This window comes from Peromyscus eremicus, chromosome 15, assembly GCF_949786415.1.
Source record: "Peromyscus eremicus chromosome 15, PerEre_H2_v1, whole genome shotgun sequence".
NCBI classification, from domain to species: domain Eukaryota; kingdom Metazoa; phylum Chordata; class Mammalia; order Rodentia; family Cricetidae; genus Peromyscus; species Peromyscus eremicus.
In genome coordinates, this window is record NC_081431.1 from 44,086,253 (window position 1) to 44,104,835 (window position 18,583).

The window sequence follows — 18,583 nt, forward strand, 5'->3', positions numbered from 1 at the left end:
TTTAAAACATAAGAAATGAGTAGAAAAGATAACTAAACATAAAGATCATAAGTACTGTTGGCTTTCCATTTCCCTGAATTCCATATTAAAGATTTAACCGTGGCTTGAAAATAATGAGAAAAAAAAAAGTATCTGTCATGAAAATGCAGACTCTTTTGTCACCATCCCGTAAACACTAAAGCACAGCCACTTCTGCTGGACTACAGACTATGAACAACCTAAAGTTGGTTTAAGGGAGACAGGCAGTTGTGTGTAGGTTACAACAAGTCCTGTACCACTTAAATAAGAGAACTGAGTATCTTTAAGTCTCCGTGATGGGCCCTGGTGCCAATTCTTTTTTTTTTTTTTTTGGTTTTTCAAGACAGGGTTTCTCTGTGTAGCTTTGCGCCTTTCCTGGAACTCACTTGGTAGTCCAGGCTGGCCTCGAACTCACAGAGATCCGCCTGGCTCTGCCTCCCGAGTGCTGGGATTAAAGGCGTGCGCCACCACCGCCCGGCCCCTGGTGCCAATTCTTGAGATGTGATGTTTATATTCGTATGGTTAAAATTATCCTTTGCTTGAATTTTCTTCAGATTTGGTATAATTTATCTGTGAAACTTTATCTATAGTTTTTGCTAGTTTGATATTTTAACAAGGAATCTATGTGTGAATCTAAAAGCCTAAAATCTATATAAAAGCCTAAAGCCTATATAAAGGTCTAGGTATGTAATTTGAATGAATGAGTAATTACTTAGATTATCTGAGGTTTGTCATTCAGCGAACTAGAATATCTCTAAGACCACTAAGAATTTATATCCACTACGGGATGACTAACTAAATACATACGGGGGGGGGGGGGGGGGGAGGAAAGGAGGGAGAGAGAGAAGGAAGCGAAGGAGAGAGGGTAGAAAGGAGAAACTCCCAAGGTTTAACAACTGACAACTTAAAAATGAAGGCAAACTTATCGCGTAAGAAGAGTTCCTAATGTTCTAAGATGAAAGAGGAAGACAAGCCACCATATTAGCATCTATATTTTCAAATATACTATCTGTTTTAAAATACATTTTCTGAGCCTAGGCTCTTTATTCCGTACCAAATTTTGTCCCCAATAAAGCCAAGCCTTACTTTTAAATTAAACCAGCTCCACAAATATGAAGAAATGCACTTTTACCCTCAAACGAAACCATCCTGCCGTCCTCTAAAGCTTACCTTCCCCAGCTTCTTTCAGAAGTTTGTGCAGTTCATCCACCGCCCGGGTCAGTTCATTGCTCTTAGCCTCGGAGTCGTCAGCGGCACTCTACAAGGTCATCACAAAGTCACCACCAGCCAAGAGTCCCGCCTTAGATGCTAATGTGTGTGGTGGGTTCTTACCTTGTACAGATTGGAGAGTTTTATGTGAGCATTCAATTCATTGTGGAATTTCTCTTCCATACTGGCTTGCTGTTCTTTGGCCTAAAATAAGACAAAAGTACAATTATATCAATGTATACACTAGTAAGTACAGCTTGAATTATTTAAGATATTTATGAATCATCAAGAGAGAAAGTCCACTTTGTAAAGATAACAACTGAAACAGATTTCTGACAGTAAATTACTTTGAGGATAAATACTTTTAAAGCAAAATAATAAAATTAAAATGAACTCATACTAGTTTTGTACCTAGTATTTAGTCCACAGCATGTAATTGCTATTTATGATTCTACTCAGTAAATATTTGGAGACAATCTGGTTGTTTTATGGGTGCTAGAGAAAGATGAAACCATAAAATCATACAGGTGTGGTAGTAAAGGCAGATAATCTTATCACTCAGGAACTAAGGATTATTAATTTGAGGCACCTTGAGCCTCAAATGTGGGTCTAGACTATCCTTGAAAACATAGTAAGATCTTATCCAAAAAACCAAAAATATTCGACAATATTTTGTCAAATAACAGCAGTCCACACGTTTTAATACTTTTGCAAACAATACTTATTTTAGGGTCTGTAGCTCTATTGGTAGTGCTAGGGTTTGAGAATCCAGGAATAATCCACCAGAAAGAGTGGTCAATCTTGACTAGAATATTGATTCCCAGCACTATATAAAAGCAGGTGTGATGGGAGCACACTTCTAATCCCAGAACTCTGGAGATAGAAACAGGAGGTTTAAAAGTTCAAGGCTATAGCCTGGCAGTGGTGGTACACACCTTTAATCCCAGAACTTGGGAGGCAGAGGCAGACAGATCTCTGAGTTCAAGGCCAGCCTGGCCTACAGAGAGAGTTCCAGGACAGGCAGAGTTACATACCTAGAGAAACCTTTCTCGAAAAACCAAACAAAACCAAAAAAAGCTGAAGGTTCTCCTTGGTTAAATAGCCATAATTAATGCCAGCCTAGGCTTCATGAGACTCCTGAAATTAACTTAAACCAAACCACAACAAAACAAAAAGTATTTTTAAGCAGTCATATGTACCTCTTTTAATTTTGTCAACAAATCCTCTACATGTTTCTGAAGATGTTCATTTGATGTTTTTAAGCCATTCATCTGTTCTTCCAGTCTCAAAACCTAGAAACAAATGGGAGGTGTCATAACTGAGATCAATTTAATATTAAGTTTATACTACCAAAAGCAAAATAACTCCCTTCCAAAAAGGTAATTTATAAGTATGCATTATTAAGAAAATAAGATTTTTCTCTGTCATCTGCCTGCAATGTGGTGAAATCCCTTTATTACAAACTCCAGCCTCCATGTTGTTCCTGATCAAGCCCACAGGCCACGCAACCAGGGACTGTACCCTATGAGCCCAGAGCAATCTGAAGTCTACCTCCAACAGTCTCTAAAAGAGCACCAAGGAGACAGGAAAAGACCGACTAGATCGCTGTGCCCTTTGCTATTTTACGACTGAAGACAGTGCTCTAGCTTCATACAGGAAACAGTACGAAGAGCATTTGGTCCCCAGTAGCAGGAGAAAGACTATCTCTAGTTCTCACAGTGGATGTAAGTCAAAACAGTTTACTTTTGAGGAAATCCACTGAAAAGATTCTCATAAAAGTACAAGTTTCAGATGATTTTTAAGGTCAGACTACTGGATTTGGTGAAAGAAGCCAAATATGACCCATCACCTCATGATGGCAGCTAGTCCTTTCATGATGTACAACCTGGACACTGAGTCTCTTGGCAACCATCTCAGAGAAAGACTCTTGAACTTGATGGAGGTCCACACCAAACTCTTACCACCTACACTGTGGGAAAATTGCAGGTCTTCTCTCCAGGGTTCTGGGGCTATGTGCCCACTGTATCCCCTCAAAGGAAACCTCACCAGGAGTGATGCTCCCCAGAAGTAAAAACACTCATGGCCTTGGAGATTATGCAACAAGACTTCTTTGCCACGAAAATCTTTCTTCTTCTTCCTCTTTTACATAGGCTTCATCTCTGCTCACCCATGACAAGATTTCAGAACTGAAACCATCTTCAGGAAACTTAGAATACTGGATATGCTATGTTAACTGTTAATCCTTATGTGGTCTTAGAGATATTCTAGTTAACCTAATGACAAATCTTACATAATTCAAGTGATTATCCATTCATTCAAATTACATATCTGGATCCTTATATAGGCTTTAGGCTTTCAGATTAGCATATAGATTCCTTGTTATTTCTAAATAACTCCTAATGCATCAAGATTCCACAGGGAATTGTCTGGTTTGGGTCTTGAGGATGTATTTTTAATTGAAGGAGGAATTAGCAATCATCACCCATATTCAGGCAACTCAATGTCTCAATGACTGAAAAATAAGGTTAATGCTACTGAGAAATTTTAATGGCACCACTGTTGCTCCATTCACAAATTAGACATAGTTATAGGAGCTTGCCAGCAGGTGCACATGCTTTTAAATAGTCACTCTGTAGAAGAATACTTATAAATGAGGTAACAATAAAAAATCTTTTGAACATTAACTACTGTACCTGAGTCTACTACAAAGTTTAGTATTAACCTGAAAAGATTTTTCGAATTCCTTGTGAAAGTTATTTTAGATAAGATGATTACTCTGGACTCTGTGATCTACACAGGGAGGAGTGTGCTTAACAATGGCACCTGCTACCCAAGGGTAAACATAGGTGGTACTGTAGAAACTACAGGGTCTAGTGTAAGAAATCAACAAACAATTAGAACATGGAGACTCCTCTTACAGGTCAATCTTTACTCAATGCTCATTTCTTTACCTGACTTGTCATGAAACATATTTTAGTCTCTTGAAATTACCTTCACAGTAGTAATCATAGTAATCTTATGTTTGTGTGCAGCCATTCAGTGCACCAAATGTCTCACTTCAGTAACCGTAACAACAAGAAAACAGACATTCAACTGTTGAACCTACATCACTATGTTGTAGAATATTATTTTAAGGTGTATTACTTTTGTTTTTGTTGCATTTAACTCTGTGAAGCTGTGTTACTGTGCCTGTCTAAAACACATGGTGGTCTAATAAAGACCTGAACGGCCAATAGCAAGGCAGGAAAAAGCATAGGCGGGGCTGGCAGGCAGAGAGAATACATAGAAGGAGAAATCTGGGAAGGGGGATTGAAAAGGAGGACATCAGGGGCCAGCCACACAATCAGCAACTGAGTAAGATTTACAGAAGAGAACAGGAAAAGCCCAGAGGCAAAAGGCAGATGGGGTAAGTTAAGGAAAGCTGGCAAGAAACTAAGCCAAGCTACGGCCAAGCATTCATAATTAAGAATAAGCCTGCATGTGTGATTATTTGGTAGCTGGGTGGTGGGCACCCCCAAAATGAGCAAACACTTTTAACAGTATCACTATAGTAACTGTGGGGCAAAGGCTCTAGGGTTTAGTTAGTCTCTAAAACTGCCAAGACTGGCCAAAAGAGGAAAACTGTCAACGACATAAGCAGGAGCTCCTCAGCCTGAAGCCGTTCCTGTGTCTTACTTCCACTGTCATGCACTGCAGATTAACCTAGTGCATTTTGAGCCAAAACCTCAAAATAGAGTGAGCAAGGAAAGAGTTATTCGATGGAATGATGTGGTTGAATGTAACTCACAAAGTTAGGGCTACTTCTTAATATCTTTGCAAAGAGAGGTGTATTACTAGAGCAGGTGGTATAAATGTCACTGAAACCCCTGTAAAGTCTTTACTTCCCTAGTTTAAGGTGAGTTCTACTGTGCCCACTTAGCACAAAACTAACCAGGTAGAAGAACACTGTCACTTACTGAATTTACCAACACCATGCTCAACACAAAGAAGGTCATTTTACTACTCACCTCTTCCTTTTTGTTTTCAAGATTACACTTGAGTTCCAGAATTTCGTTTCCTTTTTCTCTCCCGAGAGCCAACAGCTCATCAGTTTTGGTTTTCAACTCTGCACTGAGCCATGAGTTCTGGTTGTGCAGCAACTCCTTTTCTTGTTCTAAGCGTTTTTCTCGGTACTAAAAACAATTTTTTAAGTAACAATGAGTAAAACTATTTAAAAAAACCTTTCATTTGTAGCTCAGGGACACATAAATTTTATTTCAGACCAGAAACATATAGACTATTAAGACAACAAAAAATACAGTAACGTATAGCTCCTTAGGCGTGAGTCTGCATTCATTGGGAGTCGATTATTACTTGCCTTCACAGCAACATCAGAAGCTTGAAGTTCATCCAACTTTAACTGAAGTTCACCCTTCGTCGTGTTGCTTTCTTTAAGTTTTTCATTTAGACGTTTAACATCCTCTAGAAAGGAGGAGGAGAGTAAGCATTTAAAAATAAGTGAGTTCCAGGAAAGGCACAAAGCTACACAGAAAAACCCTGTCTCGAAAAACCAAAAAAAAAAAAAAATAACGACTAGGTAACACTTGCAGGAACTAAGTATCAAAGTACATTACTATAAATATAAACCTACTACTAACTCAATTTCTACAATTACAAACTAAATTTCTATTGAAGCCTTTTAATTTTATTATCTATTTGTGTGTGTGTGTGTGTGTGTGTGTGTGTGTGTGTGTGTGTGTGTGTACTGTGTGTTGTATGAATCCTTTAGACCTGGAGTTACAGGTAATTTATTGGAAACCAAATTCTAGTCCATTAAGAGCAGCAAACGCTCTGAACTACTGAGCCATCTCTCTAACCCGTAAATGTAATTGTAACCAATAGGTAGAATCCAAATTTGTACACCCACTCAAGTGAATTAATTTAACTGGTTACTTAACTTTATAAATACTTAACATTAACTTTAACTTTTCAGCTAGATTCCTAAAGAGCTATTAAAATTTTTAAAAATAACCATTTAATTTAAAAGGTAAAGACAAATATAAAAACCTTCTATTAAAATTGCATTTAATTTTTCTTGTTCTTTAATAACCATGTTTTTATGAAAATAACTTATTTAGTCCTTATTACCACTAGCTAGATAATCAACACAATCAACAAACACTCTGAAGTCATTCTTCTCTGAGACTGGAAAAGTAGGTACCAAGTGAGTATTACGACATAACATCACAGCATAGATATGTGAACACTTTTTCCTTATTTAAAGGAATTATTTTAAAAAAGCCCAAGGGAAAGTATAATTAACTGTTTAAAAGTCATTTTGACAAATATATCAAACATAGTATGCTGATACATTTTATATTCCTTCTTTGACAGTTTCACACATGCTCAATGAATTTTAGCAGTTTCATCCACTTCTCCCTTATCCCCCTCCTTCTTCTGCTGAGAGCCTTCTGCAGAGCAAGTCCATGGCTATCTTGTCACCTCTCCAACCCTAGCATGGCTTCTTCTGAGGGCCCACCGAGTTCATTATAGTTGCTTGCACTCATGAACTCACTGCAGATAGTTACCTGCATAGCACTTGAGGAGATTGGGGCCTGTTAAAATTTCATCACAGAAGTTCTAGCAGTTAATGGTTGCTGAGGGAGGGTGTTTTCTTCAGTAGTATAGCCACCAGTAAGTTGCCCACGCTCCAGTTTGTTTAAAAACAACACTGACTTTCTTTGAGGTTCTAAGATTAAGTGTTTATGGATAGTAAAGGTATCTACATAAAATGAATGTAAGTTCAGCCTTTGCAACTGTACAATTAAACTACTTTCAATTTGGTATTATAAATAGCATTGTAGGAACCAGACATGGTGGCATATACCTGTAATCCTAGTACTTGGGAGAATAAATCTGAACTCAGCTTGGGCTATTAAGGGAGTTTGAAAAAAGCCTGGGAAACTTAACAAGACTAAATAAATAAATAGTATTGTACTATAGAGTTATATATATAAAATTTAGCTCAACAGTTTTCATGGGTAAACTTCCTAGACACTTAAGACTCCATCCATCCATCCATCCATCCATCCATCCATCCATCCATCCATCCAAAGACAGGGTCTCTCTATGTAGTTCTGGCTGCCCTGCAACTAACTATGCAGACTGATCTAGGCTGGCCTCAAACTCAGATCTGCCTGCCTCTGCATCCTGAATGCTGGAATTTAAAGACAGGTGATATGATGCCTGGCCAATCTCTTGATAAGTAAATGGAAGGAACAATAGGATTATTATACTGAACTCTCTCACACTAAAGAAACGTAACAGAAGCATCAGCAACAGAAGCACCACCAGTAACAAAGAATATAGTCAGAGGCACAAGCATTTCTTCATACCTGTTAAATATTCAACTTCCTGAGACAATCTCTCATTGGTTCTGATTAGGTCTCTTTTTTCAGCTTCTAACTCTTCCTTTGCTCTTGTAAACTGGCTCTGTCATACCACAAAACAGCATGTTTCAAGAACATAAGTTAAACAATCAATACAGGTGTTTGAATCATCATTTCAATTAATATTAGCAGGTACTTGAAAATGTTTTCCTTCCCTTACAACTTAGGTATCAACAAGTTAAAAATACTCATAATAATCTCAACACATCTATCTATATTTCTGATTTTTAAAATCATTCTTTGAAGTCAAGTTCTTTGTCCATTTTCAAAGAAAACTATTTGTTTCTACCACTACTTCTAAGAACTTTATGAACCTTGGACCCTGGGCCCTTACCAGGTATTTTCCTCCCATTCCTGGTAGCTACTGCTTTGCTTTATTTCCTTTGTAGTACACAAGGTTTTCAGTTTGCTGTGGTCATAATTAATTTTGTTCTTGTAGCTTAAGGATTTAGTGTAATTTCCAAAAAGATCATCATCAAATTTAAAAACAAAAAGCTTTGCCCCTGTTGCCTTTTAGTTTTATAGCATAAAAAAATAGATTAAAAAACAAAACAAAGACCACCACCATCAAAAAACAACCCCAATTTTCTGTCCATTATACAGTCCATATTCATTCTGTTGTACTTTGTGTCTCTAAGGAACACTATTCCTTAGACAGCATATATTTATTTACTCCTAAGTCTTCCATTTACTCTGTTGGTCTATGTTCCTGTTACGAAAATATAAGACCATACTGTTTTGCTTACTATGCTTTGTGTTATAAATCTGAAATCAGGAAGTATCACATTTCCAATTTTGTTATTTCTCAGGACTGCTTTGGCTATTTGGGGGTTTTGTTTGGTTTTACGCAAATTTTATAATTATTTTTTCCACACGTCAGTTAAGAATGCTATTGGAATTTAGTTAAGAACTGTGTGAGGCACAAGCCTGTAATCCTAAGACCCTAAGAGGCTCTGACTGAAGGATTATAAGATCCAAGCCAATCTATGCTAACAGGCTAAATCTGTAAACACTGCTGTGGGTAGACGTCACTATTCTTTCACATTAGAAGAGTTATCTTTTCATTTGTGCTTTCCTTACTTTAGCAACATCTTATAGTTATTTATAAATCTTCACCTTTCTTTAAACTTACTTCTAAATACATTTAAAAATGTTTTCATAAATGGAATTGCTTACTTCTTTTCATTGTATGTAGAGAGCTACTGACTCTTGTACACTTGTACCCTCTAACTTCTTAGAATTCACTTATAGTTCAAGGACATTTTCCATGGAATTTCTGACAAAAGATCATGGCATTTCCAACTAGAAATTACTTTTTAAATAATTTACACTTCTTTTATAATAATTTGGATGTCCTGTTTCTTTCTGATGTCTGTTCTTGTAGTTCCATGTTACAGATATGGAAAGTGTAGATTCCCTGCCGATACTGGAACTTCAGAGAAAAGCTATCAGCTGTTTCCTAGAAATCTTTCTCAATAAGAAATCAATTGCTACAGCTTCGATCCCAAATGGCCATGCAAGAACCATAGTTTGGTTCTTAGTCCATGGCTACATTGTTATTAACTGTTATTGCTAAGTGATATTAACCTCATAAGGTGGGTCCTAACATGAGGTATTTAGGTCACTGAGGGTGTGCTTTTGAAGGAAAAAGTAGAACCTAAGATCCTCTTTTTCATTTTTTTGCATCCTATGCTGAGGTGAAGCTTTCTTCACCACGTTCTTCGCCATAAGCCCAAAGCAATAGAGCAAATTGGTCACGGACTGAAACCTGTAAAACTGTCTGATGCGGGAGATTTGGAAGTTTGTCACTGTTTAGGAGGGTTGGTTGCAAGTTGTTATTGGTCATGGTCAGTGAGGAAACTAAACAAAGGAAGTTAGATTCAGGGATTTTTTTCCCTATCTTCAAGAGCTTTGCACTTGACCCGGGTGCTGGTGGCACACGCCTTTAACCCCAGCACTTGGGAGGCAGAGGCAGGCAGATCTCTGTGAGTTCTAAGTCAGCCTGGTTTACAGAGTGAGTTCCAGGACAGCCAGGGCTACACAGAGAAACCCTGTCTTGAAAAACCAGAGAGAGAGAGACAGACAGACAGAGAGACAGAGATTTGCATTTGATACCAGTGAGTGAATTTTTTATTTAAGGAAATGAAGTCTAGAGAAGTGCATTAGATTTGTTTCAGAAAATTTCAGGACACTGAATGAAGATAGAATTTGAGTCAAATAATAGACATGTATGATCCCATTTGTGTAAGAGTAAAAAACCAGGTGTATATGATATGTTTGTATATAATTGTATGTGCAAAGGGAAAGATGTAAAACTATGTTAAATTGTTCAGTGAACCTTTGGGGATGGGAATGGAGAGGAGGTGTTCATTTGGTTTATGCATACTGAATAAGTATTCTGCTTTTATTTCTGTATCATTTGAGTTTTTAGTGTGTATTATTTTTGTAATAAAATTTTTTAAATTAAAAAAAAAAAGAAATGATAGGATAAAAGGGTAGATTACTGAATCTACTTTTAAACTAAAAAACTACTAATCTCAAATATTTTACATTGGTATGAATTTTCATATATTGATACAAATTTAAGGTTATTTTTGTTTTAATATACTGTATATATGTCTCTACTCTTGTTTAAGGTATTATACCTTTCCAGCTCATTTTCAAATGTAAAGTTCTGGTCTTTAAATGCTTTTATTACAAACTGTTTGGGAAAATTAAGAAATGTAGGTTAGTAGTTAGTCATCTATAACAATCATACTTGTAGCCACGCAGATACGTTTTCAAGGTTAAACAGATGTATTTTAGATATATAGGTGGTCTTCAAACACTTCAGAGACCTACAGAATATAGCATTTAAGATGTTTTAATAACCTAAGGCTTTTCACTACAGTGAGGCACATCTGCTCACAGCACCAATCTACCTCAAAAAAACCTGAAAAACAAACAAACAAAAACAACAACAACAACAAAAAACCAAAACGATGAGCATAGAAGAATCTCCATATGGAACTTGCTTCTCTTGTTGTAAAAACAAAGTAGGGCAGTCCTTCAAAATTTTCCTGCTTCACAAAAAAGTATGTCAGATATTCTAGACCTGGAGGTCGAAGATGGAAGCCCCGGCATTGCAGAGCAACCTTGGGCGGCTGTCCAGGCAGCCAGCGAGCTGTTTCTGTCTTTCTATATTTCTATAGTTTTGAAAGTTGTTTGCTCTGCACTTCCTGTTTACTCTGGTAATATTTTATCCTTCTTGAGTCTCTAATGGGGGTTGAAGACTAAATAGTTACACTGTTTTCTTTGTTACCAAATTCAAGAAAGAAACTTACAAAAGAGATGTAAAGTTTATAAATGTTGAGACATAAAAGCTTAAGTTGTTTAAGAAAATGTTTTAAGGTTAAAAAAAAAACTTTTAGGATGGTAATACAAGCTATGGTAGAAAGCGGTTTAGGTATAAAACTTTGGACTCATCAAGACAGGATAGGTAATAGAGTATTTTCTCCAAAACTGCCAAATACAAACAGAGATCATAAATGTAATTCTTACCCGAGAATTGTTCTTATTTTATATAGTTTTACTGTGTTAAGAGTTAAACCCTTTCCTTTTTATTTAGACAAAAAGAGGGAAATGTTGTGAAATATTTGTTTACACTGTGAAAACGTGCCTTTGCCTTTTGACTGGTTTAATAAAGAGCTGAATGGCCAATATCTAGGTAGGAAAAGGTTAGGTGGGACTTCTAAGGACAGAGAGGACCCTAGGAAGAAGAAAGGCAGGGTCGTCAGCCAGACACAGGGGAATCAGGATGGTAATACAGAAATGAGGTAAAAAGTCTCGTGGAAGAACGCAGATTAAAAAATACGGGTTAATTTAAGTTGTAAGAACTAGTTAGGAGCAAGCCTAAGCTAAGGCCAAGTCGTTATTAGCTAGCTGGTGGGCTCACAAGAGTCCAACAAGAAAGTTTGCTACAACTGTCAATGAAAATAAACCTCTTACTGTATGTTCTATGTGGCATTTTATTACAGTGACTAACAGGAAGCTGGCTTACAAGGCAGTTAAACACATTATTTTCTAGCTCTATCAGTTTTATTAAATTGTATCTATGCTTGTGCCCATTATTCTTTTGGGTTATAGACTTCACTGTTGTTGCTGTTTTATCAAACTTAGAATGCTTATCAGGATCTTGCATTAAAGCCTATATTAATTTGGAAAACCATCTTACCCAGGAACACGCTGTGGAAATTCTCCAACATACAAATATGATTTTTAAGTTTTCAGAAAACTAAGTTTTTTTTTTAATACCGAGGCAAAAAACACAAACAAAACCCACACTAAAATTTTTAAAGTGCTTAAAGCATATTACATTTCTTACAAATTAATTTATCCATGTATTTTAGGTATTTTACACTCCTATTCAGAACCTGAAAGTATAATTTTTTTCTTGCTGAGTTTTGAAAAAAAAAAATCTGAGTCTCAAATCAAATGTAATTTTAAAAAAATGTAGTTCCATATGGTTAAAGAAAGACTGGATATGACTATTAACATAGTAACAATCATTATTATCATATTTAATCTGTTATTCTTATCATTGCTCTAAAGAAACAGTGACCCAGTTCCCTAAGTGTACCAAACCACAGTGAATGCTGGGCTACTAATATCTAAGACATAAAAGCAGAATACAAAAGCTTCAAGTATCATAACTGCAATCAGCTTTATTTACTGGACAGAGTTTTACCTGAATGCCTAGATTACGATCTTGAGCAGTTTCAAGTTCTTTGTTTTTCTCAGTTAACACTTTTACTTGGTTATCTAGAGAAAAGGAAAGTAATGCACACAGATGTGTTAACTTAAAAGTGAATATATTCTGGTCTTATTGTAGTCTAGACCAAAAGTTTAAATATACTACAGTCAAATGTAATAATTCTACTCCCAATTTGTAGTAAAATTAGCAATGTCAGTTTTTCAATGCCACTTTCTATTTAAGTTTATATAAAATAGAACAAGCAGGTCAGGCTCAATACACACAATGTATTTGAACTACATATATGTATTCATTACATATCATAATAAACACGTGCAATTCTATGCTTTTTTATTACTAAGAACTGTGCCTTTCCCATAAAAGAAAAAATTATGTTTCCACTCCGATTGTATTCATGATGCATTTATCTTCCTGTATACACTCAGTTATATAGAAAAAATACACATTTGAAAATTTCTTTTATGAAAGCATCTAAAGCCAGGTCTAGTGTTACACACTTATAATCCCAGCACTTGGGAGGCAGAGGCAGAAGGACAGCTACAAGTTCAAAGCCAGCCTAGTCTATAAGGTGAGTTTGGGGCTCACTAGGTGAGTTTGGGGCTACTCAAGACCTTGCCTCAAAGAGCAATGTTGTAGTTGTAGGGAGAGAGAAATAGGGAGGGGGTTGAGAAAGGCACAGAACTGACAGTCTTTATCACTCCTCAGTGAGTATGCAGCAAAGCTGCTGCGCTCTCAGAGAGCAGTGTGGTTTTTAAGGGTTCTTTGTGAGGTAGTCAGAGAGAGATGTGGGCCCAAGTCTGCTGTCACCATCAAATTAGACTAAAAACACCGTTTGTGTGGTTCGGGTGGAGGTAGGTGTTTGGAAGGCCCAAAGACATTTAGAATGAGAAAGCAGGACTTAAAGATGTGACAGCGGTCAGTCTGCCTCTGGGCCTGAAGTCAGAGGAACTGGGTGTGTCTTTACCTTGTTCAGGGCTCCGCTATCTGGAAAACCTGTTTCCAGGAGGGGCAGGCTCCCTGCCTCTGTGATGCTACACAAAGGAGTAACTGAACATCCAAGAACAGTTAGAAAGATATAATTAAATACTTACTTAGCTTCTCAAGCTCCAGCCGCAAGTTCTGACATTCGCGGGTCTCATTCACAAGCCTCTCCTGACTCTGGGACAACCTCTTCTCTATCTCAAAGTACTGTTGCTCTACAAAAGACAAGGCCAAACACCAAGAGTAAAGGCAAGCACACCTCCCACACCCCCAAAATCAGCCGTCTTAAGACCACTATTCATGTCTTAGGATACTGAATGAAAAACTTAAGATCCAATATTGGAAAATCAAATCTCAATAAATAAATAGATTTAGCACTGTAAAGGACTTTTCTAACATTTTCAACTGATATAATATAACAAAGATAATAATACCTAAAAGGGGATTCATAAATTAATTTCTTCTAAGCAGGCAACAATTTTGTATCTTGGTATTTTCTCCAGACCTCAGGAGATTGCTAAACATTTAAAAATAAGCATTTATTAAATTAAAATTTTTATTTAATTAAAAACTGAATTGTTTATAAAGGTTTGATGTAAAACAATTAAAATGCCACCTACTTAAATTTCTGTAAAACTAAATATGCAGACTTCCCACAAAAGGACTGTGTACAAACTGTTTACTTCATCCCAGTATTGGGACATATTTTAAAAAACCTCATATTTGTTGTCTAAATTAATAAACAGAATATAGTATATTATGTAAGTTATTTATATTCACCAATTAACTGTATAATTGTTGCTAACGTTATCTACGTTGTTTGATAACTATACTTTATTGAAGTGAAAATTAATTTAGGTAGAAATTTCTAATCTCTACCAAAACACAGCACTAATTCCTTCAATTAATAGTCAACCAAGGCCGGGCAGTGGTGGCACAGGCCTTTAACCCCAGCACTCGGGAGGCGGAGCCAGAAGGATCTCTGTGAATTGGAGGCCAGCCTGGTCTACAGAGCCAAGATCCAGGACAGGCACTAATGCTACACTGAGAAACCCTGTCTCGAAAAACCAAAAAGTAAACCAAAACATGTAACAAGAAAAATCCTGCTGGGTGGTGGTGATGAGGCTCAGTGGCGTCTTTAATCCCAGCACTTGAGAGGCAGAGGCAGGCGGATCTCTGTGAGTTCGAGGCCAGCCTGGTCTACTGAGCTAGTTCCAGGGCAGGTAGGGCTGTTGAGCAGAGAAACCCTGTCTCGAAAAACCAATAAAATAAATTCTTATTTTATTAATGGGTAATTACTATTATCTTTAAACCAGTTCAAACCACTAAGTCCACAACTTTCTTATACGGAAGCAACTACAAGGCCATATAAGCAGATCTGTATATATTTTCTATTAATCTCCAGCTTTCTGAGGGAAATATAATATAGCTAATTCATTTAGTGCAATTTCATTGCTTTTTTAATGATATCTGTTGCTTCCAAATTCATTTTTGTGACCATTTACTTTGTTTTGGGACGGACAAGGCATGGAAGAGGTGAAATTGGCAAAGGCCTATAAATCCAGGTGGGTAGAAAAGAGGAGGAATTACTGTCATTTAAAGAACAACAAAACAGAATCAGGTTAGGGTTGCATAGTCCCTAAAAACCTGGTGCAAATTGACCAAAATTCTCCACAATTTGTCTGTGGGCCCAAGCTAAGAGTTCCTACGTAAGACAAGTTGAGGGTGGATTTAGATCTGGGAGGAGGAGGAATCGCTCCTTTTCTTTCTTTCTTTCTTTTTTTTAAAATCACTCAGCGAGGAGGGAAGAGAAGGCCTACACTGCACATGAAGCCTGCGTGATGCTACCCGCATACCTCGCAGACAGTGCAAGCGGGTAAGGAGGAAGGTCGGGCCACAGCTCCGAAACCAGAGCTCGGAGAGAGCTCACTCACTCACCGCTCTCGACCTTAAATTTCTCGTGCCGCCCCTTCAGGCCATCGATCTCGGACTGCTGATCAGCTAGGAACTTCTCAAGTTTGTTCTGGGTCGACTTGGGGAGCTTGTTCAGCTCCGGGCGCTCCAGCACTTGCTGCAACACCGCCGCCATGTCGGCCGGGGTCGCGGCGGCGGCGGTGGCGGCGGCGGCGGCGGCGGCAGCAGCAGCAGCAGCAGCCGCCGCCGAAGGAGAAACGAAGGAGCAAGGCGAAGCGCGGAACCCAGACGTCTGAGCCGCCCCGTCTGCCGCCTCGCTCGCTGGCTCCCTCGCGCCTGCCCGCCGGAGACTCCCGCGGCGGGACCCTGGGAAATAGAGTCCCGCGTTAGACGCAGCACTCGGGGCGCCACCGCGCCCTCTATGCGCACGCAGCTGCCGGAAGCGATGCACCCTGGGAATGCGAGTTCCCAGCGGGCCTCTGACCCAGCTTTCGCTTTCACCTGCTTCCAGACCCAAAGGCTCCTGGGAAATGTAGTATTTCTCACTCGCTTCGGCGAGCTCCGTCCCGCCCGCACCTCCCGTTCCGCTTCCTTCTTTCTCCCCGCCCCCCGGCTCGCCTCGTTCCGCTGTGACAAGTGTCCGCGCGGTGGCGCCACATACGTGCTCGGCCACCATCGTCCTCCCCCCCCAACCCCCACCCGGGGAGCAAGGAGACCTTACCGTCAAAACCCCGGGATGCCATGGGTCCTCCTCTGGGGCCGCTTCTAGAAACCGAGCCACGAGAGGGTCACAGCAGGGCCGATCGCCAGGCTCCGGGCTACCGCCACGCTCTCAATGGTGCCCCGAAGGGGGCGGGGTGCAGGCCACGCTTGCTTGGGTAGAAGAGCTGCGGAGATGTGTGCGGGGGGGGGGGGGGGATGGCGTGCGTCATCAGGCTGCGCCCGCCGGTGCCCTAGTTTGGAGAGGGAAGTGGAGCGTCTCCAGTCGCTCTCTGATGAGTTCATTGGCAGGGAAAGCGGGACCTGAGTGGCATCGGACCCTTGAAGGCAGCTAACTTGTAGTCTCACCGGAGTTCTCTTGCTGACAGAAGGGCTCGAGGGATTTGTTGGCCACGTGTGCACATTCTGAGAACAAGTGAGTCGACCCACGAATGTGTGTGCACTCGGGCACCAACAACTTCCTCTTCGAGGGGAAGAAGGAAAGGATACAGTTAGGGAACATATGGACAGTCACTCTGGTGCACACTGAAACCCAGTTCTGAGGAGTTTATCTCGTGTCCACCCTCGTACAGGCATGGGGGTTGGAGGCACTGAATGATTCAATGCGACTTAATGTAGTAGTCCAGTTAGTGTTTTAGACAAAAAAGAAATCAGGAAGAGTTAAAATGTAGTTTATGTATGAAGATGACACTGCAGAAAAATGTCTGATGTTGATGTTTTTATATGAAAAAAAATTAAAACAATTGTCCCACTATCATCTTGCCACAATAACAGAACTATGCTTGTTTCCAGATCATGTTTCAGCACTGTTTTTCAGTATGTACTTTGTTTCATGCCTGCTTACTTTTCTGGAAGAATGTGTTGACCCTTGATTGAAAATAAGGGTTAGCACATGCCCGTGATCTCAGTAACTGGGAGTAAGAGGTAGGAGAGTTATTATTCCAGTGCAGCCTGGGTTAGTAGTCAGACCCTGTTTCAGTGAAGGGGGTGGGAGGGATTAAGTTAGTACAGATATACTAGTTTCCATTCACAAACTGAAGGAGAGAAGAGGAGCTGTCCATTGCAATGATTTAATTGAAGGACAGTATACATTGTTGGTGTGAACAAAACAGACTGTCAGAGCTTAAATCCCTCCTTTCCCAGGAAACGGTTTTGTCATTTGGAGGAGTTATTTCCTTCTTTTGGTTTCTTTATGTATAAAACGGAGATGACAATACTAGTACTAGCCTCGTGGGGGTATGTATTAAATGTCAATGCACGTAAAGTACTTAGAACAATGCCCTGTGCAGAATGGAAGCTATATATATATAGATAGTTGTCATTACTGTTTACTTATGTGGCTGTTAAGTGAGTTGTCTCGTGTCAGCAATCATTCACTTTTGTACCTTCCCACCGAGTACAATGTCTAGAAAGTAACCATTTGAATCAATTTGAATCTCTCTACCTCTTAATGAATGAATCAGAAATTCATCTTTTATATTTTAAAAATGAGAACATGGAAGTTCACCAATCAATTAACAAAGAGAATGTAGCTAAGGAGTAGATCTAAAATAAGAAATTAGATGTGTTGGCTAATGGTTTCATTATTTCCTTATCCCAAGAATGAGAAATAGCTTTAATTTCTCATGGTTGATTGGTAATTGTGATTTTATTGTTGTTTTGCTTTCTTTCTGTGTTTTTGAGGCAGAGTTTTGCTGTTTAGATCCGATTGGCCTGGAACTCACTGTATAGCCTTGGCTGGCCTCCAACTCCTACTATCAAATCTGCCTCAGCCTCTGGAGTGCTGGAATTCTAGGCATGCGGCACCATATCTGGCTGGGAGTCTATCTTTCCTTCCTTTCTTTTTTTAAAAAAAAAATATTTGTGATTTTAATTTGGTGTACATATCTGTGTGGGTATGCTACATGTATGCAGACTCCAGAAGAGGGACTCAGATTTCCTGGAGCTGGAGCTTCAGGCATTTGTGCACCACTGGACTTGGGTGCTAGGAACTGATCTCTAACCGCCCTATGGAGAAGCAGCAAGCACTCTTTCAACCGCTGAACCATCTCTCCAGCCCCCAGGGAGTTGTTTCTTACAGCACTGTACTCAGAATTCCAAAGCTACATTTCAATTGTACAAAAAAAGAATGCCCTATGTAGTAAATAATCACAATAAGACATAGGACATTTGTCAGAATTGTAACACTTACTTTTTTTTCTCTATTACCCATCTGTCCATTTTAAAACATCAAAAATTACATTTTTTCCAAAAATGCAAATTGTATTTCTTGTAATTTAGGCTATTGAATTTGGCTGTCAATAATGGGAAGAACCTACATTGTAGAAGAGACTGTTGGCCAGTATCTTTCAAACATCAATCTCGAGGGAAAATCTTTTGTCTCTGGTCTTTTGATAGGACAGGTATGTATATGTCTGTTACTCTACATATTGATGAAAACAAATTACTCATTAATTTAAATTAAGTATGCCATTTAATAGTAAATTCAAGGTTGTATATGGAAGGAACATAAATCTGAAGAAGGTAATCCAAAATGGATCATTGAGTTATCATTTGAAAG

The 18,583-nt window shown here is 38.8% G+C and overlaps 2 protein-coding genes across 3 annotated transcripts in view; one reads left to right on the top strand and one right to left on the bottom strand.

The window, feature by feature from the left end:
- Tpr (translocated promoter region, nuclear basket protein) overlaps window positions 1–15,514 on the bottom strand; it is a 15,916-nt gene extending 402 nt beyond the window's left edge. Inside the window, exons 1-9 of the mRNA XM_059280182.1 lie at window positions 15,328–15,514; window positions 13,500–13,604; window positions 12,382–12,455; window positions 7,602–7,698; window positions 5,585–5,688; window positions 5,235–5,399; window positions 2,427–2,519; window positions 1,351–1,431; window positions 1,189–1,276 (exon numbers count right to left, since the gene is read on the bottom strand). Coding sequence (XP_059136165.1) covers window positions 1,189–1,276; window positions 1,351–1,431; window positions 2,427–2,519; window positions 5,235–5,399; window positions 5,585–5,688; window positions 7,602–7,698; window positions 12,382–12,455; window positions 13,500–13,604; window positions 15,328–15,478 — 958 coding nt within the window. The 5' untranslated portion in view covers window positions 15,479–15,514. The remainder of the gene's footprint in view (window positions 1–1,188; window positions 1,277–1,350; window positions 1,432–2,426; window positions 2,520–5,234; window positions 5,400–5,584; window positions 5,689–7,601; window positions 7,699–12,381; window positions 12,456–13,499; window positions 13,605–15,327) is intronic.
- A 724-nt stretch (window positions 15,515–16,238) lies between these two features.
- Odr4 (odr-4 GPCR localization factor homolog) overlaps window positions 16,239–18,583 on the top strand; it is a 31,483-nt gene continuing 29,138 nt past the window's right edge. The window contains exons 1-2 of one of the 2 annotated variants that reach the window (XM_059280642.1): window positions 16,239–16,438; window positions 18,304–18,425. In XM_059280642.1, the coding sequence (XP_059136625.1) occupies window positions 18,327–18,425 (99 nt within the window). In that variant the 5' untranslated portion in view covers window positions 16,239–16,438; window positions 18,304–18,326. Of the gene's footprint in view, window positions 16,439–18,303; window positions 18,426–18,583 lie in introns of those variants that run through there. The other variant, XM_059280643.1, reaches the window with a different exon arrangement.